The sequence below is a fragment of the Cygnus olor genome, chromosome 6, assembly GCF_009769625.2.
Source record: "Cygnus olor isolate bCygOlo1 chromosome 6, bCygOlo1.pri.v2, whole genome shotgun sequence".
Lineage (NCBI taxonomy): Eukaryota > Metazoa > Chordata > Aves > Anseriformes > Anatidae > Cygnus > Cygnus olor.
The window spans coordinates 4,477,063-4,502,030 of NC_049174.1; the positions used below are offsets into that span (position 1 = coordinate 4,477,063).

General features: G+C 36.6%; 1 protein-coding gene across 1 annotated transcript in view; it reads left to right on the forward strand.

The window, feature by feature from the left end:
* Positions 1 to 24,761, forward strand: part of COL5A2 (collagen type V alpha 2 chain) — a 106,290-nt gene extending 81,529 nt beyond the window's left edge. Inside the window, exons 22-54 of the mRNA XM_040560867.1 lie at positions 393 to 446; positions 1,588 to 1,695; positions 2,351 to 2,404; positions 3,139 to 3,237; positions 3,967 to 4,020; positions 4,841 to 4,939; positions 5,049 to 5,102; positions 5,203 to 5,256; positions 5,752 to 5,805; positions 6,385 to 6,438; positions 6,752 to 6,796; positions 7,300 to 7,398; positions 8,094 to 8,201; positions 8,318 to 8,371; positions 9,227 to 9,280; positions 9,397 to 9,450; positions 10,544 to 10,597; positions 11,408 to 11,515; positions 11,615 to 11,668; positions 11,874 to 11,927; positions 12,900 to 13,061; positions 13,160 to 13,267; positions 14,244 to 14,351; positions 14,506 to 14,559; positions 14,886 to 14,993; positions 15,128 to 15,181; positions 16,509 to 16,616; positions 17,545 to 17,598; positions 18,296 to 18,403; positions 19,947 to 20,238; positions 21,194 to 21,381; positions 21,950 to 22,174; positions 23,089 to 24,761. Coding sequence (XP_040416801.1) covers positions 393 to 446; positions 1,588 to 1,695; positions 2,351 to 2,404; positions 3,139 to 3,237; positions 3,967 to 4,020; positions 4,841 to 4,939; positions 5,049 to 5,102; positions 5,203 to 5,256; positions 5,752 to 5,805; positions 6,385 to 6,438; positions 6,752 to 6,796; positions 7,300 to 7,398; positions 8,094 to 8,201; positions 8,318 to 8,371; positions 9,227 to 9,280; positions 9,397 to 9,450; positions 10,544 to 10,597; positions 11,408 to 11,515; positions 11,615 to 11,668; positions 11,874 to 11,927; positions 12,900 to 13,061; positions 13,160 to 13,267; positions 14,244 to 14,351; positions 14,506 to 14,559; positions 14,886 to 14,993; positions 15,128 to 15,181; positions 16,509 to 16,616; positions 17,545 to 17,598; positions 18,296 to 18,403; positions 19,947 to 20,238; positions 21,194 to 21,381; positions 21,950 to 22,174; positions 23,089 to 23,235 — 3,084 coding nt within the window. The 3' untranslated portion in view covers positions 23,236 to 24,761. The remainder of the gene's footprint in view (positions 1 to 392; positions 447 to 1,587; positions 1,696 to 2,350; positions 2,405 to 3,138; positions 3,238 to 3,966; positions 4,021 to 4,840; positions 4,940 to 5,048; positions 5,103 to 5,202; positions 5,257 to 5,751; positions 5,806 to 6,384; positions 6,439 to 6,751; positions 6,797 to 7,299; positions 7,399 to 8,093; positions 8,202 to 8,317; positions 8,372 to 9,226; positions 9,281 to 9,396; positions 9,451 to 10,543; positions 10,598 to 11,407; positions 11,516 to 11,614; positions 11,669 to 11,873; positions 11,928 to 12,899; positions 13,062 to 13,159; positions 13,268 to 14,243; positions 14,352 to 14,505; positions 14,560 to 14,885; positions 14,994 to 15,127; positions 15,182 to 16,508; positions 16,617 to 17,544; positions 17,599 to 18,295; positions 18,404 to 19,946; positions 20,239 to 21,193; positions 21,382 to 21,949; positions 22,175 to 23,088) is intronic.
* The last annotated feature ends 207 nt before the right edge of the window (positions 24,762 to 24,968 follow it).

Sequence of the window (24,968 nt, forward strand, 5' to 3'; positions counted from 1 at the left end):
GTGTCACTCCATGAAACTCAAACAGTGATTAGCAGTAAGGTTCCTTTAAATAAATTAATGAGTATGCTGAGAGTCAGATCTTGTGAGTCTTCTGCATGTCCAAAATACTGTTATGGCTTTCTTAGAAATCTAAGTGTGTCTATATAAATTTTGAAAAACAGTAACTGTTATCTCCCCAAATTAAAAGTTTTTCACTGAAGTTTTTGTGCAAATGCCATAATAAACACGCTAAAGGGAAAGAGAAACCATTGAAAATATCCTATTATATTACCTACAACTAGTTACTAAACTAGAGAATGTTTTTCTATTTCATCACATAATCCATGATCGAATGATTTATGCAGAGTTTTAACTCTATAGGTTTAATCATGTGATTGTTTTTTTTTTTTCAGGGAGACCCTGGTGTTCCAGGTTTCAAGGGAGAAGCAGGACCCAAAGGTGAACCAGTAAGTATAAGCTTTGTAAAATGAATAGGAATCGCAAAGGCTTGTAAGAGTATTTGGAATGGACTGGTACAGTTTTCAAGACGTTTCTGATGTTATTTCTCATGATTACTTCTGTTTGTCAAATACTTATTGTGGAAGACAAACCAAAGTGAACCTGGCTAGACAGTATAAAGAAAGAATGGTAAAGCAGGTCCTTTGATATTATAAATAGCCTACCCCTTGTAGGCCTCAAAGAACTCAAAGGCAGAGAAACCAGCAGATACTGAGGTTTCTGTACCAGTCAGAATTACTTTATTCTAATTTCTTCATCACACAAGAAATGGATCCCACATGTTTCTGGACATTTAAAAGCACACAGATCTGTGTGCTAATCATAATAAACAAGTATTTGTTTAAACATACATTTAATACACTTTATACTTATGCAGGTGAATATATACAAATTATTAAAATAATACAAATATATCTATACTTGTATGGTATGAATAGCTGTTTATCCCACAGCTAATATTTATGAATTATTCTTTGGGAACATGGCTAATTTCATGCAGTAACCTTATGAATTTTGGAGGAAAAGTGATTCTGCAAAGTTGGGTTCAGTTTGGTTTGTCAATCTATCTTTAGTTTTTCTTTCTCACCAGTTTAAGTGAACATGCAACAACCAAAAAACCTGAGCAGATAAAATAATGTTTTCCTTACTGCTGATTGGCTTCTCGTTTCTTTGAGAATTTCTTCAAGAATGTCATTGATTTTGAGTCTTTTGCTACTTGTTCAATTGATCATAATAAATAAAATTACAAATTATCATTTCTGAGCAAATAGATTATTATAATAAGCACTGTAATGATAATAGAGTAATAATAATAATATAGTAGTAATAATAGAGTATTGCCAAACTGTACAGTTATAGTACAATTTATTCATAGTGACCTTCTTACTGAAGAATTTGCTTATAAATAATGAAAAAAGAGAAAAACTGGTCCTGAAATGCCGTGTTTTTTAACTGAATCAAAACCTTAACTATATTTTCTTTCCTCCTTTATTTGGAAAGAATGTTTATGATGTTTAGAAGATAATCTGTTTCAATATGAGCAGTGGTGAGCTTAACAATGAATTTTCATACATATTTTACTTTTAATAGGGTCCACAAGGTCCACAGGGTCCAATTGGACCTATAGGTGAAGAAGGGAAAAGAGGCCCTCGAGGTGATCCTGGGTCAGTAGGTCCACCAGGTCCTGTTGGAGAGAGGGTAAGCAATCCAGAAGAATGTCTTGTGAGAGATGCACTGACAATCTGAAAAGCTTTTGAACTTGACCTAACCATTAATTTTCATAGACTTTGGTTGTAGGTGTGGCCAAACTTTATTTTCCTAACAGTAGTCAAATAATGGCTATGACTTGGTTCTGTACCAGATTAGTGACTTTAGGATGTTGTCTTCTGTAATATACTATAATCTTTTTTGAAAACGATACTTTGAAGCTCAGGATATAAAAATATGGGAAGATGGTTTTTGCATCCTGAATCGATCTTACTTCCTAGTACTATTTTAGGGAAAGAAATCCATGTCACTATGTATTACTTTTATGGTGGATATTCTAATTTGTGAATTCAGTGTACAGTACAGCATGGTAATAGTTTGTAGACATGATGAGCTAATCTGCAGATGATGTGCTTAACCCCTATACAAACGATCATCCTGTTTTCAAAGAGGTTGTTCAGCATGCATGAATAAAATGCTGATTTTTTTACCACTCCAAATGGCCCAAAAAAACAAGGTTAAAGTATTGAAGTAAGAAAATCATAAAGAAATAAACTGTACCTACCTCCAGACAAGAAACCAAATACTTTATTTACAATAAGTTATGTAAAAATTAAGGCAGTAATCTATCTATGGCTTTTCCCAGGGTGCTCCTGGAAACCGTGGTTTTCCAGGTTCTGATGGCTTGCCTGGACCAAAGGTAAATGAAATAAGTGTCTGTCTATTATTTGGTCATTTTTTTAAAATTTTCATACACGCAGATATGAAAGAAAGTGTTCCATTAAAAACATGTGCTTCTGGATAAATGGGCAGATCCTCAAAATCACTGGAAGTAGATTCACAAGAAATTGGCAAATGCCAAGAAGGGGTCTGAATGTTTTGAGACTAAAAGTTTATTGGGAAAATCACTTTGAATTGCTGTTATGTTCAGCTTTCGCTGTATGCCCCTGAGTTAATGCTCCCTCAAGCTCAGATGTGAATAGATAAAAGACATTGACCTCTTTGTACTACTATACTGCTATACACATTGCTCTATAATAAGTGATTATTTGAAGAATTGCCTTTCTTTGTGTGTGGTATAGTTGTTCTAGCTTGTCCCTTGAACAGATCAACCTATTTGTGTTTTTCCTAATTGTTGTAACATTTGCAGGGAAATTACTTACCTATGTGTTTGTCTAGTGTTTCTGCTAATTCTTAACTTTTTGGTAAAAATACAGGGATTCTGAAGTCCTTGTATAAGCTTGCGTTATGGAAGAGTAGAAATTTGGTTAAAAAAAAAAAAAAGTAATAATAATAGAGTATTAATGTTTTGGAAGTCTGTTCTCAAAAAAAAAAATATATATATATATCCTTAATTAAAGATATCTATTGTATTTGACTTTCTCTTACTGTGGCTGTTATACCTGTTAACAAATAGCCCTGGTATCTTTGTAGGGTGCCCAAGGAGAGCGTGGTCCAGCAGGTTCTTCTGGTCCTAAAGGAGGTCAGGGAGATCCTGGGCGCCCTGGTGAACCTGGCCTCCCAGGTGCAAGGGTAAGTAGTTAATAACAGTACACTATAAGCCATGACATTTTTCATTTTCAAAAGTTTGCAGTCATCACTTTGTAAAATTAAGAAACTGCTGTACGAGGACAGATTTATTTCAGTGGGACTACTTAAAGGGTAAAGGCCAAAATACCTGTCGTCTTTTTTTCTGCTGATGTTGGAAAGCACAGGTTCCATTTGTCTCTGAAAGAAACAGCCCTGATTTAGACTGGCTAATGCAACTTAAGGATGTGTGCTTGTAAAGCACGTAGTTACCACAGCTAATATGAATTAAAAGCTAAACCTTCATTGTATTGGTGATTGATGACTTATATAGTTGAGTGGTGCATGTCATCAAGAGATTTTTTTCTGGAAAAAGATTTAGGGAGAATATGGAATGTCACAAAACGAGAGAGGAAACATCAAGAACAAGGGGTGATATAGTTCACTGGGTAATATTGGCAGAAGTAAAGATGAATCTGTGGGAAGTTCAAGAGGTGTAAAAGTGAGAAAAGGGTGAATAGCAAAAAGGAAGGTCAAAGACAGTGGATGATGAAGCTGTAAAGTAGTTGGAAAATAAAGATGAGGACTTTGCATGCAGAGAGGAAAATTGTGTGAAGAATATCTGAGTGCTTTAACAATGGTATTAACTGAGCATATCTTTTGGGTTAATTTACAATTTTCTATTGTCCTAGACTTACATGTGCAACCTAACACCAATATTATTCCCACTTTCAGGGTTTGACGGGAAATCCAGGTGTTCAAGGCCCTGAAGGAAAACTTGGTCCTTTGGTAAGCAACATAACACTTGGTCCTTTCAGCTAATTCCACAGTAATTCAGAGATCTCAACTCATTAAAATTACGTTATTAACCTGATTTTTCTTGATTTCTGAAGGTTCACCTTCTCTTTTAAGTGTTCACTTTGGATTCCCAACTCCAAAATTAGTGCAATTAATGTTCCTATAATTTTGTCTGTATAACAGTGTCTGCTTAGCAGTTGCTGCAATATTTTTCAATCATTGTGAACTAAATATCTTTTCTAAGTGTCTCTTTTTGGGAACAATATAATAATTGTGTGTAATGGTTCAATTACAACAATTACGTATTTGCTTAGCTTCAACAGTGTGGCTAGAGCTCTGTCTGCTTAAAGACACTTCGACTGATAACTGTAGCACCAAACTACGTTAATATTATTCTATATATGTAAACAATATAAGATAAAGTGTTTTAACTACCACTTGCTATATTCACCAACTTTAAAACAGAAAATTCTAGCATTAAATGCTGTTTTTTTGTTATGATTGTTTGTTTGGTTTATGTTGGAAAGACGTCCGTCTTCATCGCTGACCTTTTCCCTCTATGATTCCTGAGAAACAGCATGGGTTCAATTACTGAGCTGTGACAAAATGAATCCAATATTTTAATTCCATTTAAGGAAATTATTTTGCTGAAGTAACTCAAGTGATTATCTGGTCACATCATGGTTGTTCTTAAGTTCAGTCAGAGCTGGTTGGGCTCTAGTTACACTGGGAGTCATTTTCCAGAGTTTAATAGGCTCATGTGAATAAATAATATTTTTAATCTCATGTGGAAAATGCTTCTTCTCTGTAGGGTGCCCCTGGAGAAGATGGACGTCCTGGTCCTGCAGGTTCAATAGGAATCAGAGGTCAGCCAGGCAGCATGGGCCTTCCTGGTCCAAAGGGTAGTAGTGTGAGTATTGCATCTAGTACCCAAGGTCTGCTTAACTTTAACCATTTGGAGACATGTTAATAGCTGAAAACAAAACCTAAAAATGGTAATTTTTATTCCTGCAAATTAGGGTGATCCTGGAAAACCTGGAGAAGCAGGCAATGCGGGTGTCCCAGGACAGAGAGTGAGTGTGACTGTGATCATTTTCAGTGCTTACAGAAAGCGTGCATTTCTGTTATGTATGTTCACTATACAAGGCTTTTTACTATGTAATCTTAATTTAGGGAGCTCCTGGTAAAGATGGTGAAGTTGGTCCTTCTGGTCCTGTTGGCCCACCAGTAAGTCAACTTTTTCAACACTGCTTGGCTGTCTGACCTACCACCCATTCATTGATCTTTCTGCCTCTATTTTTATTTATCTTCATGCCACTTGTTGATTCCAAACAAAAATTTCAATAACATGAAAAAAAAATCCTACAAAAAATGTGGGCTTTGTATTAAGATGTGCTTATATTGGTATTCCAGTTCCTTTTATGGCAATTATAAAAAAAAAATAGCACAAGAGCAAAATTTTTTCATAGTTTATTTTCCTAGCTTCCTTAGTTTCAGTGGAACTGAGTGTTTTTCTATCAGCACAGAATTTTGGGGGAGGGTCTTAAAGAAATAAGGAGATAAGTTTTATCTTTTATATCTTTTAGATAGGGTATACCTTGGCCAGGGATAAGTAAAAATGTGTAATAAACAAACACATAATTATAAATATACATATTCAGAGAGAAGGAAAATGTGGAACCTGACTCTATTCCTCTAACACTTTTATTTCCTTTTGTGTAGGGTCTGGCAGGAGAAAGAGGAGAACAAGGCCCTCCAGGTCCTACAGGGTTTCAGGTATGTGCATTTATTTTTGTAACAGAAAAAAATAAACCATGTCTTTATCAACTTAAATTAGAGAAGTTCAATCAAGTGATGTTTAACAAAACACAGCTTCAGAATTGATGGCAATAGTGCTTAGAATGATTACTGATACATAGCTTTCACATCAACTATACACTAAACTGAACTGGCAAAGGCTTAAATGGCAGCTCTGTATCTCTTGAGACAACTTTTTTTTTTTTCGTTTTTTATTTGGAGATTTTCCAAAGATGTTCCAAATACAGAGCAAAATATTTTTTTTTTTTTGATAATGAAGTATTAATTAAGTCAATCTGTTTATAGAGAACTTAATTTTTTAGGGATAGTATACATATGTCTGACAAACGTTAAAGAAGGGCTGCCATTTCACTTAGAGTGGGGAAACACTGATGTAATATTCTTGTAACTATTTCACTTGGGGATCTCTGCTGGCATAATCTTGTACTGTGTATAATACATTCATATTCTTGGTGTCTTAAATCTGGATTTACATAATTTTTCATCATTTTTTAAACATATTTTATTTTTACATTTTTTAAATTTACATTTTAACAGGGCTTGCCTGGGCCACCAGGTCCTCCAGGTGAGGGAGGAAAACCAGGTGATCAGGTAATTTCTGCATAATTTGACAATAATTCACTTCATAATCTAGTTTTACCTTTTCTTTTATTCTCTTTGTAATTTAATTGCTCACACTGTTTCATAATATTTACTGATGTAGTTGACAAGCTGTCTATCAAGACTACTCTTGGATAAAATAATTACTAGAATATAGTCATCTTCTCTTGTCGTGGACAGATAGCACCCAGAACTAGTCATTTACATTACAGTACCTTGGAAATGAAAATGTTTCTCTCTAATTTCACAGCTATAAGGCTATGAATAATATTTTCATTCTAATGGTGAGCTCTCTTTTGCATAGGGTGTTCCTGGAGATCCTGGAGTTGTTGGTCCGTTGGGCCCTAGGGTATGTATTTTCAAGTATTTTCTTTCAGAAATATTTATAACAGTTCTCTGAGGTTGAAAGCTGATTCATTATATGATCTTTAACAGCTATCATGAACATTTTGTCTTTTTTTTATTTCAATTTTACCTCCAATAAAATGATTATAAACATGGATACATTTTGAGGCGGTATGTTTTTCTATGAAACCGACCACCTCTAATGGCTCCGTAGCTCAAGAAGCAGTGTTAATTAATAGGTGCTAAGGTATTTGAACTCTTTTTTAGTCTGTAAAACTGTTTGGCTTACAGTTTGTGAAATGGCTTTATTTTGCTGAACAACACACGGTATTACCTGCCTTTAAAATAAAAACATAACACTTTTTTTCATTGGATTGGTTTGCCTAGAATATGTTTGTAGGCTCCTTTTTTAAATAGCAGTTCTGTGCTTATGGTGTATTAAAGGTTTTTCCTACCAGACTTGTACCCTAGCTAGTAAATAATTAATATTTATCCATTTTTTTTTAGGGAGAACGAGGCAATCCAGGGGAAAGGGGAGAGCCAGGTGCATCAGGACTTGCAGGTGAAAAGGGTATGGCTGGAGGTCATGGTCCTGATGGTCCAAAGGTAAGTTGTAGGGAAATCTGTATTGCTGCAGTGAAGTCTTTTATAATTATTTTCATTTGCAAGAACATAAGAGAGATCTTTCCTTTTTTTGTTTGTGTTTTTCAGTACAACAGGGCACAGCCATTTCTAAACTGCAAAAAAGCCTCTAGCAATAGCTCTGTTTTAATAACCATGTCAGTTTACTTGAAGAGGCTTGGCAGGGTTGCGCGTTTAAAAGCAAATGCTGAAAATTGCATGCCTTTCTTTCACCCGCAATTGATTTAATTGGGCCTAGGAAGATCACACCAATAAGGGAGTGCCTCAATGTGGGACCTGTAATGGATATGAGCTGTGAGAAGCAAAGCATAATTAAAAATCTCTGGCAACTTTTAGCTGTTGCTACTTTGTGTAATAGACCTATGTGGCATCAAGGGCAAGTTAGAGAGAAGCTCAAGCTTCTATTTTTGTCTGTTCTCATCACCAGTAAGCACTGAGTACATGCTAATGTATTTGAAAGGACTATGGTATTACGATTTCCTGAGTAACACAATGGGAAATGAAAAGTATTTGGACATGAATAGGGTCCAAATTTAAGAGAAAATTATTACTTGAAACTACCCCAGAGACTTCAACACAAGGCACAGCATGTTCTGCAGCCTAGAGACAAAGATACTTCTCAGATGAATAGACAACAACTTTCTCTTTATTTGTTTCAGGGAAGCCCAGGCCCAAGTGGGACGCCTGGTGATCCAGGCCCGCCGGGTCTTCAAGGTATGCCTGGAGAAAGAGGGATTGCTGGAACACCAGGCCCGAAGGGCGATAGAGTAAGTCTCTCTATTTCTGCTGTGCTGAGTAGAATCAGCCATCTCTTAATACTGCAGTTGTCCCAGGTGTGAACCATTCAGTGTCATAACTTAGACTTTCTGGGTATTTTCCACAGGGTGGCATAGGGGAGAAAGGTGCTGAAGGTACAGCTGGCAATGATGGGGCAAGAGTAAGTAAATCTCTCACTTTTTAGACCTGCTCTTCACACAGAAGATTGTTTATTGTGTTATGGGTACTCAGGTCATAGAATCAAACAGTACTCAACTTGGAGATATGATGGGCTGAAGTTCTCATTCTGCCTATGATCCAGATTTGGTTTTCAAGTTTTTCCAAGATAGATGTGCACAGTATTCTGGTATGCCTGTGTTCCAAGCCCATATTTTGTATAATAGATAATGGGAATTAAGATGTTAATGGAAAAGATTTCCAGAAGTAGTATGTTAATTTGGGATTCTAAATATTCAAGAAAGTAATATGGCTAGTGCTGTATGATCATCAAATGTAGTTGATTGGTTTGGACAGAGAGATTGGAACCTATTTGCCTAACTCCCCCATGAAGAGAAAAAGGAAACTTTTGAGGAGTGTGCAAGATATATATATGAAACTTCAAAAGTAACGATAGAAACTTTAAAATTAAAGAGTGAAATACTAGCATAAAAGATATAGTCTGCTTCTTGTAAGTCGGTGAAAAATGACTTCATTTCTTCTTGAGAGGGACAAATGAAGCCAGAGCTGTTTTTTATCATTGGCCTTATCTATAAATGCTGCAAAGGAGAAGATGAATTTAGTGAAGAAAGAGAGAATGAGGGAAAGCAAGGTTATTGAGCTATGCGATTTTGGTTACTGGGAAAGGAAACGCTAGTAAATTTTAGATAAAGAAGACCCGATAATTATTCAGAAATAAAGGAGAATTTTAAAGGAATGAAGAAGCATATGGATATAGTAACATATGAAAAGTTTTAAAATAACCATTTTGAAGAACCATCATTTTTCTAACTTCTTTTCATCTTCATTTGTTCAAAAGGGTCTCCCTGGTCCAATAGGCCCAATGGGTCCAGCAGGTCCCACTGGTGAAAAGGTAAACAGATTTTTATGCCATTTCCCTACTGAAGTTTCTAATCATCATGCTTTGTTGAAACTTTTGTTACTCATCAGATAAGTTACTTGGAAACTAACCTTAAATTTTATTTTAAGGGTGAACCAGGTCCTCGAGGTCTAGTTGGTCCTCCTGGCTCTCGTGGAAACCCTGTGAGTAAACATTTGTTTTTTTCCTGGCATAAGTTAAAAAATAGTACCAAGGTACGGCTAATATCTAACTCTGATCCACACTCCAGGCATTTGTATCATTTACTGATATATTTTCCTTTTTCTTCTCCTTCCTTTGTAGCCAAAATCTGTAGTTCCTGTCTTGATGCTGTGCACTTGCAGAAGTATTGCCAGATCCTGTTGCTCTGTCTTACACTTGTTTTAGGGCAATCTTTACATAAAATTACCCTCATGTACCTCAGACCTGAAAGTATGACACCACTTTTAATTGTTTAAATCTTTTTAAACGCATGCCCACACCAGATACTACTGTATCCATAAGAATATTTAGATGGAAAAAAGCTCAGAGATGCATCTTATTATTGGACATATCCAATTATGTTAGTTCTTGTCATCTTCCATTTGTGATTTTAGAGATTTTGAGGGTTGGCTTGAATGATTAAAGATTTAGAAGCTTAGCCCTTCTAGATCCTTCATACTGCTTGGAATTGATTATGTCTCTGTCATAAATCAGAACAATCTTAATTCCAGTATAAATTGGAACAGCTTCCACCCCTCTGGGGAGTGCTGGAGCTTGGCAGACTTCAGCTCCCCCATTTCCAAACAAATGGTTTGTGGAAAGCTCAGTTGAAGCAGTGCACAGCCCATTCTGACCTTGTAGAAGAATACACATTTGAATTATTATTATTATTTTTTATTTTTAATTTTTCCCCGATGAGAATGGCAGGTTCCATAGAGCGTATGTTCTTCAGCTAATCCTGCAGCCACTGGAAGTGGTTTGGAGGATTAAGAGCAGAATTCCTCTTAATGCTGTTCTACTGCTTGCACGTGTCGTCCATCTCTAAATTCCAAAAGTTTACATATAGTCTTGAACACACGGAAGATCTTGATGTCATAGTTAACATCCTTTATATTGTGATTAAATGCTCATTTGATTCTGATTAATAAAGCAAGAATATAATCACACTTATGACGAGAAATGTTTAGCTTCTTTTCTTCTGTATTTATGTGCAAATTTTACCATATATAGAAAGACATTTATGTTAAATACAATTATTCTTAATTTTTTGACCAGGGTTCCCGAGGAGAAAATGGCCCAACGGGTGCTGTTGGTTTTGCTGGTCCTCCGGTATGTGTTTTGTAACACTAATGAGTTTCCTTTAGTCATGCTTTGACTTTAGTTTCTTTCATTATGAATAATACTGCAGTGTTCTGGAATGAGTCACATTTTTGTTTCAAAAAGAGATTTTTTTTTTCCCATCATTATATAAAGTAGAGAAGAGGGCCAAAGAATACCCTAGACAGTTGAAAAGTAATTTTGTTGTTAAGATTATGTAATTGTTCACCAGATTTCATATCTTCATGAATATGCTATGTTGCTCCTTTGAGATTAAAATGAGGCAAGTTGTAAAGTGTCATCTACTAAAAGTAGAAAAGATTTCCTCCATGGCTAGTGGAAGATGGACTGAATTGATGGAGCAAATAGAAAAATTGTGAGCTTTTCAGTGAATACCTCCAAACTTTCCCAGAGTCTAAATATTGTGATTCAATCTTTCACAAAGACTTAGGCAACTGCTTTCCCTGATGGGAAAAGAAAAAAGAATGTTTGTTCAGCCTCTTTTACTTTTAGATATGCAATAGGTGTCAAGGAAAATAGAAAATCTAAAGAAATTGAAAGTATTAACTAGCTTAGAAACTATTGTTAATGGAAATACTGATTTCACAGAGTTTTCAGAAAACATATCTGTGATCTGCAGATTGTGGTGAACTGTTAGAGTTCTATTGAGTCGACCCATTGAGCAAATGCACTGTTCTTTGGGCTGATTTGTTCTCCTGTTATTTTTTGACTTCTAGATATTTCTTACAAAATGTCTTTGTTAAGTTAGAAAAATGTGGTATTCTCTGACTTGACGCCTCTTCTAAACACGATCTCTTATAGGGCCCTGATGGTCAGCCAGGTGTGAAAGGTGAACCTGGGGAACCTGGACAGAAAGGAGATGCTGGATCTCCAGGACCACAGGGTCTTGCTGGGTCTCCTGGTCCACCAGTAAGTATAAATAACATAATCAGAGAAACAGTGGCATAGGTTGATCTTGCTTAATTAAAATGTCCTGAGTGTTCACTATCACCCCACGTTTCTTCTTAGGGTCCTCCAGGTGTTCCGGGTCTGAAAGGTGGTCGAGGAACTCAGGGTCCCCCTGTAAGTAGATTTAATTTTTTGTGAGCTGACTGCAGATAATCTAATACTGCAAATTTATGCGATGTGTGTATCATTGCTCATCTCAGATCGTGTTTCACAGCCTGTAACTATAGCATTTGCTCACTAATTCAGTTAAGAAAACTTTAGGCGATCCATGCTATATTTCTTTCAGTAAAGTTGATATTAAAATGTTTTTTTTTTTTAGGGTGCTACTGGATTCCCAGGATCTGCTGGAAGAGTTGGACCTCCAGGACCAACTGTAAGTCAATTGACATATTCCTCATAGGTGTAATTTATAAGCTGGTCATCGAGAAATTGAAGACTAAATAAAGTGGGAAGGATGAAGCAATGTTTATGGCCTGATGCTATGGAAGAGAGCACAGACTTCTGTGACTGCATGTTTACATCCGACTTTATTAAATAAAATTCATTAGTCTTGGGGTTGATCCAGTGTGTCCAAATTAATGCAGGACTTTTCACTGGGTTAAGTAGGCTTTGGTTAGGCTTCAAGCTATTCAAGCTGCTCTGGTGAGTTAAAACAGCAACCTTATCTTCCTGTGCCCCTCCACTCCCCTTCAATGACTGAAGTTAGGAGAGTTTTTGTGAAAGGAAGATGCCTCTTCCAGTTTATCTCGCTATGGAGTTACTCGTAAGATCTATTAAAATAAATAAAGTAAGAACACACACACACAAAAATCTCTCATGCCTAAACATTTCTAGAAACACTGTAGTTTTAAAAAAAACACCTGTGGATCTGCAAGTGAAAATTCACCTCCACAAAGATAATTTTGTCCAAAATAACTTGCAGTCATTGTTAGTTTATCCAAAGGTAAAGTTTATGGAAAACATATTATAAATGTGAAATTCTTTAAAAGTCTTTGAGAAATTAACAAAGGTGTGTGAAAACACTCGATATTCGAAAGAACGGGCAAGGAGTTATCTGGCAGCAGTTATACACCAGAGGCTAAAAAAGGTGAAATAAAATGTCTTTTAAAGGAGGGAGTTTGGAATGGCAATGGAATGAGGGAGAGGGGTAGAGCTTGGACATAATTTGAAAACCCTGAGAGTCCAGCACAACTGTAAATTGAGATTGTACTAGCTCTGAGCTCTGTCACACTGTGGTCATCCATTAGAGTGTGCATGTTTATAGTTAATCAAAACACATTCCTTAGAGTTTACTGGTCCTGATTAGGAAAAGGTCCAATGTAATGAGGTCTTTTAATCTTACTAGGGAGCTCCAGGACCTGCTGGGCCTATCGGTGAGCCAGGAAAGGAAGGTCCCCCAGGTCTTCGTGGTGATCCTGGTTCTCATGGCCGTGTGGGTGATCGAGGGCCAGCCGGGCCTCCTGGTGGTCCTGGAGACAAGGGTGATGCAGGGGAAGACGGGCAGCCGGTATGTCCTGGTTGTTGTTATTAATTCCCTCTAGGCTTGGTCTTGTATTATTGCTACAGAAATGATGGTAACATCATTTTATCCTTTGTGGATTTCAGGGACCAGATGGCCCCCCGGGTCCAGCAGGAACTACTGGTCAAAGAGGTATTGTTGGTATGCCAGGACAGCGAGGTGAAAGAGGCATGCCAGGATTGCCAGGTCCTGCAGTAAGTAATGACCAAGTTGATATACCAGCCTTGGACATTCTCATGTTTGTGGGTTTGAGAGTATAGTGCACCCTAATGTGAGGAGAAGGTTGGAAATCTTCAATTCCTGGAGTGAATGTAGAGAGAATAGTGAATAACTAAATCTCATGAAAATGCATGAGGTGGGAGATTTTGTTTCTGCCATTATTGGATGATCTGATCCTAAATTAAAAGTGGGTAATATGTTAAGACTTCTTGCTAAAATATTCCTATCTGACTTGAAACTAGATCTTTGAAAAAAACACTCCAGACTGTTCATTTAGGTGCCCAAAGGTCACTTGAATGTGAGTAAATATTCTGTAACTGCTATTTCATAAATTGTGAACTACAGTATTCCAAATTGCCATTTGTGCTCTCTTTACTTTCTTCTGGGGTTTATAGATACTTATTGGAAAGCATAATGATCCAGAAGATCAAGTCATTAAATAGAGTATTAATAAAATGATGATATGGAGGACCTGTCACTACCACTTGATCCGTAAAGTCAATTTACAGCCAGAAATTATTCCAGGCTAACAAAATATGTTGTTGGTGAGACAGACAAAGGAAAAAAAAGTTACTTATTTCAAACTGCATTACATTTTTGCAGAGTTGGGAAGACCTTGTCTATTGCAGATAAGTCCATCAGATATATTGACATGTCAAGGCGAGTGTGCGCTTAGAGAGTTGCTACTAGATAAACTTCTTGTGAAGCTTCTAGACAATACAAGCCTATTCAAAAGCGACTAACACAATTCAATTGCTTAAAAATACACATTACATTAAATACATAGTCAAAATCTATAAGAAGAACACATTACTTAATTCTCAGTTTTAGGAAACTATGAATGTTGATGGTAGTTCAGATTCATGAATAGTGTTTTATAGTCAGCCTTTTTCCTGGTGCTTTCTTCGTTTAGTGATTAAAATTTTGATGTCATATTTCTCATCTATTTAGGGTACACCAGGAAAACAAGGTCCCACTGGGCCACCAGGTGATAAAGGTCCCCCAGGACCTATAGGCCAGTCAGGTGCCACTGGTCCCGTCGGTGAAGCTGGCCCAGAAGTAAGTGTTTGAGCCTAGTAATGTACAAAAATGAGTAGTCTAGTGGTTATTCTCCTATACTTGAAGCTAAAGATGGAGAACAGCTTTCTAGTTCTTGTAGAAATGTAAGATTATGGAGCTAATCGATAGCCCTGTATCTGTTTCACAACTCTAGGGACCTGCTGGTAATGATGGTACTCCTGGACGAGATGGAGCTGTTGGAGAACGTGTAAGAATACGTTGTTTTATTAAGTCAATTATGTAAATCTCCATTTTTATTGTTGATTTATAGTGGATTTCTGTTCTTCATTCAGTTAACCGCCATGGAGAAGTTGTTTTAAAAACATATTATAGCTTTGAATAATAAATGTCTTTCAAAGTTGAGGAAACCTTTATAAGAACGCCTGCCTCCAGAAACTCAGACTTGAGTTCTTACAGAATGATTATCTTTGTAGATTGCAACTGTGAGAAAATAGATTAGGAATGCTAAAGACTTATTGCTTTGATCTAGTCCAGTCCTCTTCAGATAATTGATATTGAAATTATGCTCTGCAGGGTGATCGTGGTGAACCTGGTCCTGCAGGCTTACCGGGTTCCCCAGGGGGCCCAGGAACTCCAGGTCCTGTTGGCCCTCCAGGAGATGCAGGTCAAAGAGGTGAAACTGTAAGTGATACCTTTTGTTTGTTTGGCTGGTTTTGTTTTGTTTGCTTTGTTTTTAATATTTTGTTTATCAAGAGAAGTGTTTTGTCTACTTTTGTACATTGCTTCACGTGTCGTCATCTATGCAATCTTTGTAGGGTTCTCGAGGTCCGATGGGTCCCCCTGGTCGTGCAGGAAAAAGAGGTTTGCCTGTAAGTTCTCCACAATTGCTGTGATTTTATCTGAGCTATTTTTTACAGGAATGTGTGTGAGAAACAGAACCCAAATGACAATGCTGAACAGGGCTTCAACTTTTAATGTTCTGACTGCATATGAATACAGGTAGTCTTCTGAACTGTAAAGGTGTACAAATCTGTTTCACTGCACCAGTGTTTTTACTCTTTCTTTAAAAATACTTTGCAGAGAAATAACAAATGCTTTGGAAGTCTCTCTATTTGGAGTGTGATACTGCCCAGAGGATGGGAGACCTGAGTTAGTAAATTGCTAGAGTCTGTCTGACAATTCAAATTAGGGGTAAAGCAATGAATGCTGAACAAAAAGACAGATTTTAGGATCAAAATGGCAGAAATATTAAAGATTAAAAAAAAAATCACCTGTTCCTATGAAACTGCCTTATTCAGCTTATGAGATTCTGACATCAATCCAAACAGAAAAACAAACAAAACTCATCTATTTGTGTTACATAACTTTTTTACAGTCCAAGCTTGGAACAAAAAATGAATTGCAAACTTGGGAAATTCAAAAGAAAGCTGTCCAGTCCCTAAGCAGAAGTCATATGAGAGAAAGGAAAGTTTATTGAGTAGTTAATGATACTGATGCCACTGATAAACTATTTGGAATTTGCCATTGAGAAATTTAGAATGAAATTAAGGATAACAAATATAGAATTGGAAGCAGAAGCCATTTTTTTCCAATGATTCTTGAATTAGTATGAAAAGATTCAACCTATCTAAAATACCAAGAATGAAATTAAGACAGCAATAGAACCAAGCTATTTGTACTGGGGAGCCTGAACACAGTTATCTGTAGTTAGAGAATGTAACTTCAGTTGTACTTTACTCATAATGAAGGCAAAAAGAGCTGCGAGAAGCAAAGTATACAACATGGAGGTTTTCATACTCAAAACAGGTTTTATTGTTACAAGTGTGTGAAAGATCCTTAATACTTCAATCTTGTCCATGAAAATCATTTACCATATCCAGTAAGGCAAAGATACTTCGCAATTTCATTATGTAATTTGTTTAGAATCATTATTACAGTTGTTTGGGTTTTTTTGTTTTCTTTTTTACTCTCTAATGAAACTAAACAGACTAAGTTTACCACACTTGAAATTAAGTATAGCAGTTTTATGTAATTATTTCCTTATTCTTTCATAAAAATTAAGATTCCTAGAGCTGCCTCAGCATCACCTTCTTTTTAGCTTTAGAAATGAAATAGGTCTTAATACAGTGTCTAAAAGAAAATGATTTTTTTTTTTTCCCAGTTACAAATTTTACATTTCATTACTGATTCTTACAGGGTCCCCAAGGGCCTCGTGGTGACAAAGGTGACAATGGAGATCGGGGTGACAGGGGCCAGAAAGGACACAGGGGTTTCACTGGGCTTCAAGGTCTTCCTGGTCCTCCTGTAAGTTGTTTTGTTTATACTCTAATTTTATTTCCTTGGTAGTTAAACCATGTATTAGACACACATTAAAAACAAAAAAACAAACAAAAAATCAAAACAAGTGAAAAAGCAAGTACACAAGAGCTCCTTTTTTTTTTTCCCAGTAGGTGTTTGTGAGTGGCCTGTCTGTCTGTATTACATTTTTAATGCAATATTACAATACTGCTTCATGGTGAAGTAAACCTGTGCTTTTCAAGATCTGCATTCTCCTCTTCTTGTTCCATTTGCACCAGTCCTGAAAGTGGCCGATCACTGACAGTCTATAATGTGTCAGCACAAGATGTTAAAAAAAAAAGTTGATAGTTTCTGATAATCACATTAGAGTGTGGAATACTTTTTGTCAGCGTATTTGAACACTTTACCGTCAAGAAATCAAATGCTGAATCTCCTGAGGACTATGACTGTCTCTCTAATATTTGTAAGAACTTCATGTTTTCAGTGGCAATTGGTTGGAAATACTATCAAAAACTTAATTTTTTGACAGTTCTTCACCGATCATGTTCAAGAGCTGAAAGTTTCAGCATGTAGGCAAAGAGTTAAACAAAACAAAACCCAAAGCATCTTTCCACTTCATAATAGCAGTCAGTTACTCTTTTGTAAGCCAATCTGATTCTGTGTGTTGTGAAGCACCGATCTTCTGGAGAAACAACTTTATATATACTTAAGCATCATTCTATATATCTCAGTCATGATTGTTGTAGTTACTGTGTCTTTGTGACAAAAGAGAACAATAAGATGAAAACTGATCAGAAGAGGAAAGGTACTACCCCTTGTTCCTGTATATTATAACCTTATTTGTACATAATGTTGTATATCACTCCCTATTTCTTTAAGACTAAAGGAATATACTGTAAATATCACAATGATAATGATAGTTTCTTCTGTTTAGGGCCCTATTGGTGAACAGGGCAGTCCTGGCATTCCAGGCCCATTTGGTCCTCGGGTGAGTATAAGATTTCAGCCTGGAATTTTTCTTGCTTGTTTTTCCTAAGAATAGATTTCTATTTGGGTTTCATTTTTAGTTTACTGGCTTTTATTGATTTCATTATCATGTTGATTACCATATCTTTTGCTGAAAGGCATTGCCTTGCTTAATATAACAAGGCATTAACGTAAGTGTAGTTTATAGCTAGATAAAAGGTTCAGAATAACTATAGGGCTACAGTCTGCTTATATAGACACTTATGCTACATCTGATGCAAAGCCACATGTGGCGGTTCTGCTTATTGGTATTCTGCCTTTCTTACACCCGCTGGGTATCATTGACCCAAAAGTAAAGGTGAAATATGAATCCTTGTATGTTCCCAAGTGACAAAATGTCTCTGGGTCTGTATACACGTGGGCATACAGAAGCTACTCCAAAGTGTAGCACTTGGAATTGAACTCACTTAAATGTTTTAGGAAAAGAAATACCATGGATCCAGTGGATATATTGTCTGAGGTGATTAACATTAGAAGAACAGCATTGAAACCGTTTTCTTAATTTTAGAGAAGAAGAAAAAGGGCGATTTTTAAAGTTTGGTAATAGACATAGATGATTGTATTGCTTCCTGAAGACGTATTGCTTGTAAAAAGGCTGTTTTGTATACAACTGTTATTAAATGCTAAAACAGATTCCTTCCTTCTCTTATTTTGTCTAGGGTCCTCCAGGTCCAGTCGGTCCTTCAGGCAAAGATGGAAGTCCTGGGCCACTTGGGCCAATTGGGCCTCCTGGTGTTAGAGGAAGTGTAGGAGAAGCTGGACCTGAGGTAAGCTGTTAGGAATATGGAGGGAGGAGGTTCCCTTCACATAATGAGATTTTTTTTGCAATCCATTGCAGCACGTTCTCAAATGTCCATGAGCTCAAGATAAATCATGATACTAGATACAGCTTCTCCAGCAACTAGTTGGGGTAACTATGTATAGGAATCATAAATCATAAAACACGTTATATCATCCCAAGGAGGGTAGTTTGAAAATTAGAGTGGTCTGAGAAAGGGGTGATGTGGATGAGCATGTGAAGAGTTAAAGAATGACGTTGCTTATTTTGGGAGCATGGATAGAAAGATGCCTAAAACAAAGAGCAAGACAGAGGTGGCACTTTCGGCTGTTTTCCTGTCTTGTAAGACAAATATTTACGGTGTTTCCTGTCTTTATTGTGCAAATGTTTACACTATTTCATTTGAATTTCTGCCAGTTTTCAGAATTTCCATTTCTCCTGAGGCATCAATATTGCATGAATAGTCTGTGGTAAAGTTTAAGAATAATATGTGTATCCAAATATTTCTTTCGTGTAATGAGGCAATACAAGAAATACTACATACCAATATTTTCAGTTTTGCTTTTCATGGTGACTTGCATGCCACTATTAATTGGAAACAATAAGAAATAAATGTTAAGCATTTCATTTGCCAGACGTACAGTGTATTAGTTTGGGTGTGTGCACTAGTTTTGGAGCACTAATTAATCTCAAAGGAAATGCTACATTTTGATATACCTTCTGATGCACCAGAGCATCAAACTTACAGTGAAGGTATATTGCAGACTTTCCACTGCCAAGGAGCTCACAGAGCCTGCACGTGGACATATAATGCTTATTGACAGATGTTTTCTGTCTCAAGGCTCAGTTACCTCCCCACATAGCACAGTCCAGATTAACAGAAGGACCTCAAAACCTGCCACTCAGGGATATCTTCTTATTCAGGAAAATACCTGCTGTGTCAAATCAGGATGATGTGAATCCTGTTTCACATCTTTGGTGACCTGGGGCCAGAAAGCTTAGCGCTATGAAAGAAAAACATATAGATGGCTCCAAATTTTCCCTCCAGGTTTACCAATTGCAAGTGTGCCTGAGGTGACTCAGGGGAGGCAGGAATTTTAGATTGCTCTAAAAATTACTTGCAACTGTTTGGGATTCTATGAAGTAAAGCAATTAGGCTGGGGTTTGAGAACAAGGAGGGACAGATGGCTTAAAAAACTGGAATCAAGAGGCTGTTCCTTGATGACTTTTTCCAGCTGTCGTCTGCAAGCTAGAGTAAGAAAAAATTGAGCAAGGTATTAAGACAGTCAGTGAGGACATGAAGCAGAGTGCAGTTCTAATCTCTTCTCAGAGCGTGGTACCTCATGTGCCGTTCTAATCTCTTACCTCTGACCCTGGAAATTTAAACTGCTTACCTATATCTGAATTTTCCCTGCACATCAAGGTGACTGGCCTTGAAGTTTTGCTTGTTTAGTTGCTAGTTTCTATATCATTTTGCCTAGTATTCACTCTGCTGTGCCTCTATTGCCTTTTTTTTTTTTGTTTTATCTTAGGGTCCACCAGGTGATCCTGGCCCTCCAGGCCCTCCAGGCCCTCCAGGCCACCTCACTGCTGCCATTGGTGACATTATGGGACACTATGATGATGCTATGGCAGATCCACTCCCAGAGTTTACTGAAGATGAAGCAGCTCCAGATGACCACAATAAAACAGACCCAGGAGTCCATGCCACACTGAAGTCACTGAGCAGCCAGATTGAGACTATGCGCAGCCCGGATGGTTCAAAGAAACACCCAGCACGGACTTGTGATGACCTGAAGCTGTGTCACCCATCCAAGAAGAGTGGTGCGTATAAACACACCACCTTCTGTATGAGCCATATGATTCTGTCTTATTTCCGATATATACTTGGTCACTGAAAAAAGTGTAGTACAGATTTTGATGGTCTAAATCAACATTAACACTAAGTACTCAAAAACTTCTCATAAAAATTATTTCTTCTTCCCTATGAAGTATGTATTATGTTGTGCTGCATATTCATTTATCCAATATATATTCAGATGTATTTTTTACATCTGAAATGTTTTATACTTCCATGGACTACTAATTCTGAAAGTGTTAGCACAATGGAGTACCACTTACGTGATGATAGATGCAAGTTGGTACATCAGTTGTGAATAGTGGCTTAATTGTTATTAGCTCAAAATGTTACCTGTGAATTGATGTCCTATGAATGCTTTCCATCCAGAATTCTCTGATGCTGCTCCGTACTGGCAATTCATAGGTGGCAATATTCTAACATGCAAATTAGGAGTATTCCTAATTAATATGGGTTACCAGTGATAAATCAGAACAGACTGGAAGGTAGAGACAATTTGTTGCAAGCCTTAACAGCTTTTCACCTGTTTCCTGATACATTGCCTCCAGCATCAGCTTAGGAGTGGCTGACATCAGTTCAGAATCTGCAGAGAAAAATATCTTCTAGCATTTTTTGTGTACTTTATGTGCTTGGAGCATTCAGGAGCTTTGAAATGGATTTAAATAACCTTAAACAACTTTCAAGTCTGAATTCCCCAATTTGGAAATATTTGAAATACTTGTCAGCTTTCAATTAAAGCACCATTATTGTGTATACCCGAAGCACACATCAAAACACACAATGGATTGTCACACGAAAGATATGCATGCTTTTTCTTGTTTTTTGTACTGTCAAGACATACTTTTTCGTATAACTCCCCTGTTATTTCAAGAATCTTAGTAACATAACAGAATTTTATATTTCATTTATTATTCTTTGTAGGTGAATATTGGATTGATCCTAACCAGGGATGTGTTGAAGATGCTATAAAAGTATACTGCAACATGGAAACCGGAGAGACCTGCATTTCTGCAAATCCATCTGCTATCCCACGTAAAACATGGTGGACCAGCAGATCATCTGACTTGAAGCCCATTTGGTATGGCCTTGATATGAACAGGGGATCACAGGTAACTAAATATATTTTATTTCAAGAATTAACTACTGTGAACATTGATTCCTTCTGGTTTAGAATTTCGTCTGCTCTACTGAGAAGATTCTGCAACAGTCAGAACATTTTAACTCTTGATTAGACTCGGTTATATACAGTTGGTTGTAATCATACAGAAATTATAGGAAAGGGAGCTGGGAGGAACAATGAAAGAACATCTGAGGCAGGATTGGCTATAAATAAACCACTTCTGGTAGATGTTTATTTCTCTTGACCCTAAAAATTCCAACTTTTTTAACAACCTATTTTAGTAACTCACTGTCTTTGTATTTAGGGTGTATATTTACCCTAATATATGATTGAAATCACTGCTGTAATTGTTTAATTGAATTCTATACTTTCTTTCAGAAAGCTCCATACTGCTAAAGTTACAAGTTTTACTTTGTTAATTCTGTCACCTAATCTGTTTTTAAAGAAAATAAAGTTGTTGTCATGTGTGTCATAGTGTTTCAGAAACGTTTATAAAATTTACAAGATCCTAATCAATTTTCATGTAATAAATGGTGATCTATTTCATATCTTCACAGTTTGTATATGGGGATACAGCTGTCACTCAAATGACATTCCTGCGCCTCTTATCAAAGGAAGCATCCCAGAATATCACTTACCTTTGTAAGAACAGTGTTGGGTACATGGATGACCAGACAAAGAACCTGAAAAAAGCAGTAATTCTGAAAGGGGCCAATGACCTGGAGATCAAAGCAGAAGGAAACAGCCGATTCAGATACACTGTGCTTCATGACAGCTGTTCAGTAAGTTCTGTCTTTTTGTCACTTGGTATGGGGTAAACGGACTTTTGGCTTCTAACAATGGCGGTAATGGCAGTTCTTCCTTAATTTGGAAAAAAAAAAAAAAATCCATAGAATAGGGTGACTACAATGCTGCAGAATTTCACCATGAATTATAGAAGTAAGTGATTGCATAGGTATTTTACTAATTCCAATTTTATATAATAGAAGTCTTCATTATTTAGAGGATATTTATAACTTACTAGTTATTAGTGAGCATATGGAAATAGGTATCTTCAGAGTTTGCATTTCCCAATATTTGTTTACTTCTGTGTTAAATCACACAAAGAAGTCAGTTAATTTCAAGCATCTGTCTACCAATTGGGTAGGATTATTGCAGCAATACCCTGGAGGAAATTCATTGGTATTGTGGCTGACTGAATAGGAAAGGAAAATGTTCCCCCCAAAACTTTTTAGTGGCCTTAAAAAACAGAAAGTAGAGGTTGTTTAAATTTTGTCAAGTTCAATAGCATTCTCAGCCTAGTCCAAGATATACAGCAAAATATGCCTAAAATTTGTTTTGCCCTTTATATATATCAGACTACTCTCTGCACTTTAAAGGAATGTACTTCAAGAATGTGAGTGCAGGTCACATAGATATAAAGAAAAATTTAATATCAAAAAGAACAATCAATCCAGCTTGAGGGAGGAATCCTGCTGTCAGTCGGAAGGATCTGTTCATCACTGTAAAAGAAAGACATACGCATTGTAAAATAATCAAGGTGCAGTGCAGAAGGGGATGCCGTTACTCAGCAGAGATGCAATGAGATAATTCTGACATATCTCGGACAATTGACTCACCAGCTGGAATTCAGGCTGTTTCTCAGATGAGATTTGGACTAATTCCCCCCCCCCCCCCCCTTTTTTTTTTTTTCCAGAAACGTAATGGGAACGTGGGCAAGACTGTCTTTGAGTACAGAACACAAAATGTGGCACGCTTACCTATCATAGATATTGCACCAGTGGATGTTGGCAGCACTGACCAGGAATTCGGAATTGAAATTGGGCCAGTTTGTTTTGTGTAAGAGGAAGGGGGGAGATTAACACACTACCCAGCCACAGCAGCAATTAAACACATGAACTTAGACTGATTGAAGTTAATCCTGAGACTCTTGAAGTAATGGCTGATATTGGATCAGCATTGTATATACAGTTCTTGTTAAATGCCCGGCCTCCTTTTGAATATTTATTTTACTTATAAACGTTCCGTTTTAAATGATTGAAACCAACTTTTTAGTACAACAGTACGATTTTAAGAGAACTGATGACCACCTTTTAAAAATTACATGAATATTTGTCCTTGCTTTTGTTTCAGATAACTTCAGAATTTACAGGTATTCAAAATAGATAGTTTTAATGTGGGACTATGTAAAGCTCTAATAATTTCTTTTGCTTGGATGCATACTGAATAACAGAAAAGTAGAGCACTTTTGTGAACTGTTGGCAATATTTCAATCATATCTACTCTCTCTACCCCAGTTTATCTTCCTGTGGTTGCCAGTGTGTTAGCCATTCACAGATATCTGTCTCTTGTAGAAGAAAATCTCTCAGACAAAATCATCTGAATCTGGCATTGTCTTTCCTGCACTTTCCTATATAATAGTCTGCTCATAAGAGTATTCCACAGCCATGATTAATTTATGAAGCAAAAATACTACTGGGGTAAATACAAGATTTCAGTAGAGGTGTCCCATATCTTAAATTGTAAGGCCTGATTTCACTTCTCACAATGTATCTGTGTAATTCCATTAAAAAATTATTAAGCTTCAAAATACATTTTAAACCCAGTACTTGTCGATTTTCCGATACTTGCCCATCTAATAAGCCACTACATATCAAATTATACCAGTGTCTTATATATGGTGCCAATTTATGTATGTTGCAAATCATTTACATGTATATCAGACCAATTGCTAATAAAGAGAAAGAAAATTTAGAAATTCATTGGTTTTAGCTGACATCCAGACATGCATCACCAGTAATTTTGTCTTACTGGTCTTGAGCTGTCAAGGCAAGAAAATTCCATCATTTCTTAGCATGAGCTACCTCATCTCTGGAAGTTGGGATGCATTTAATATTCCTATTTTTATTTTAGATATTAAAAGGTGCTATGCTTCTGTTGTTATTTCGAGAAAGGAGATAGGCAGGGCAAAAACAAAAAAAAAGTGATGGTGCTAAATGACTCTGTAGAAGGCCGATGAAATAAAGATGCTGACTGTCAATGTCATTTTCAGAGTTTAGCTGTTAGGCTTACGGTGTTTGAGAGAACAATGTTGCAGTGCATTTATTTGTTGGTCATGCAGTATATAAAATGTTTTGTGCCACCAGCATGCTTTATTTTGTAAAGCATGTGGGTACAAACTTACGTAGTTTTTTTTTTTTTATTATTATTATTTCTTTATTGCATCTGTGCTCTCCAAGTTTTTTGTTTGTTTCTTTAAAAAAAATAAAAATAAACAGCTGGGGCCATCCCTAAAGAAAGTCATGCACATAGCTTTATTCATGTATCTTTGCAAAGCATTTAATTAAATACATGCTTCTCGCTATGGAAGTGGTTTCCTTTTTGTAGAATTCCTTCCACTGTGTCCCATATCAGTTTGTTTCCAAAGTAAAAATAGAAGTATTTAACTTTTGTTTTGTTGTGTTGCTGTTTGAAAAACTCCTTTGCAATGTGTTCACCTGAAGTATTTTACACCAAAGAATATGAAAGTATATTGAATAATACTTTGTGACAGTTTTCACAAGGTAGGTGTCGATT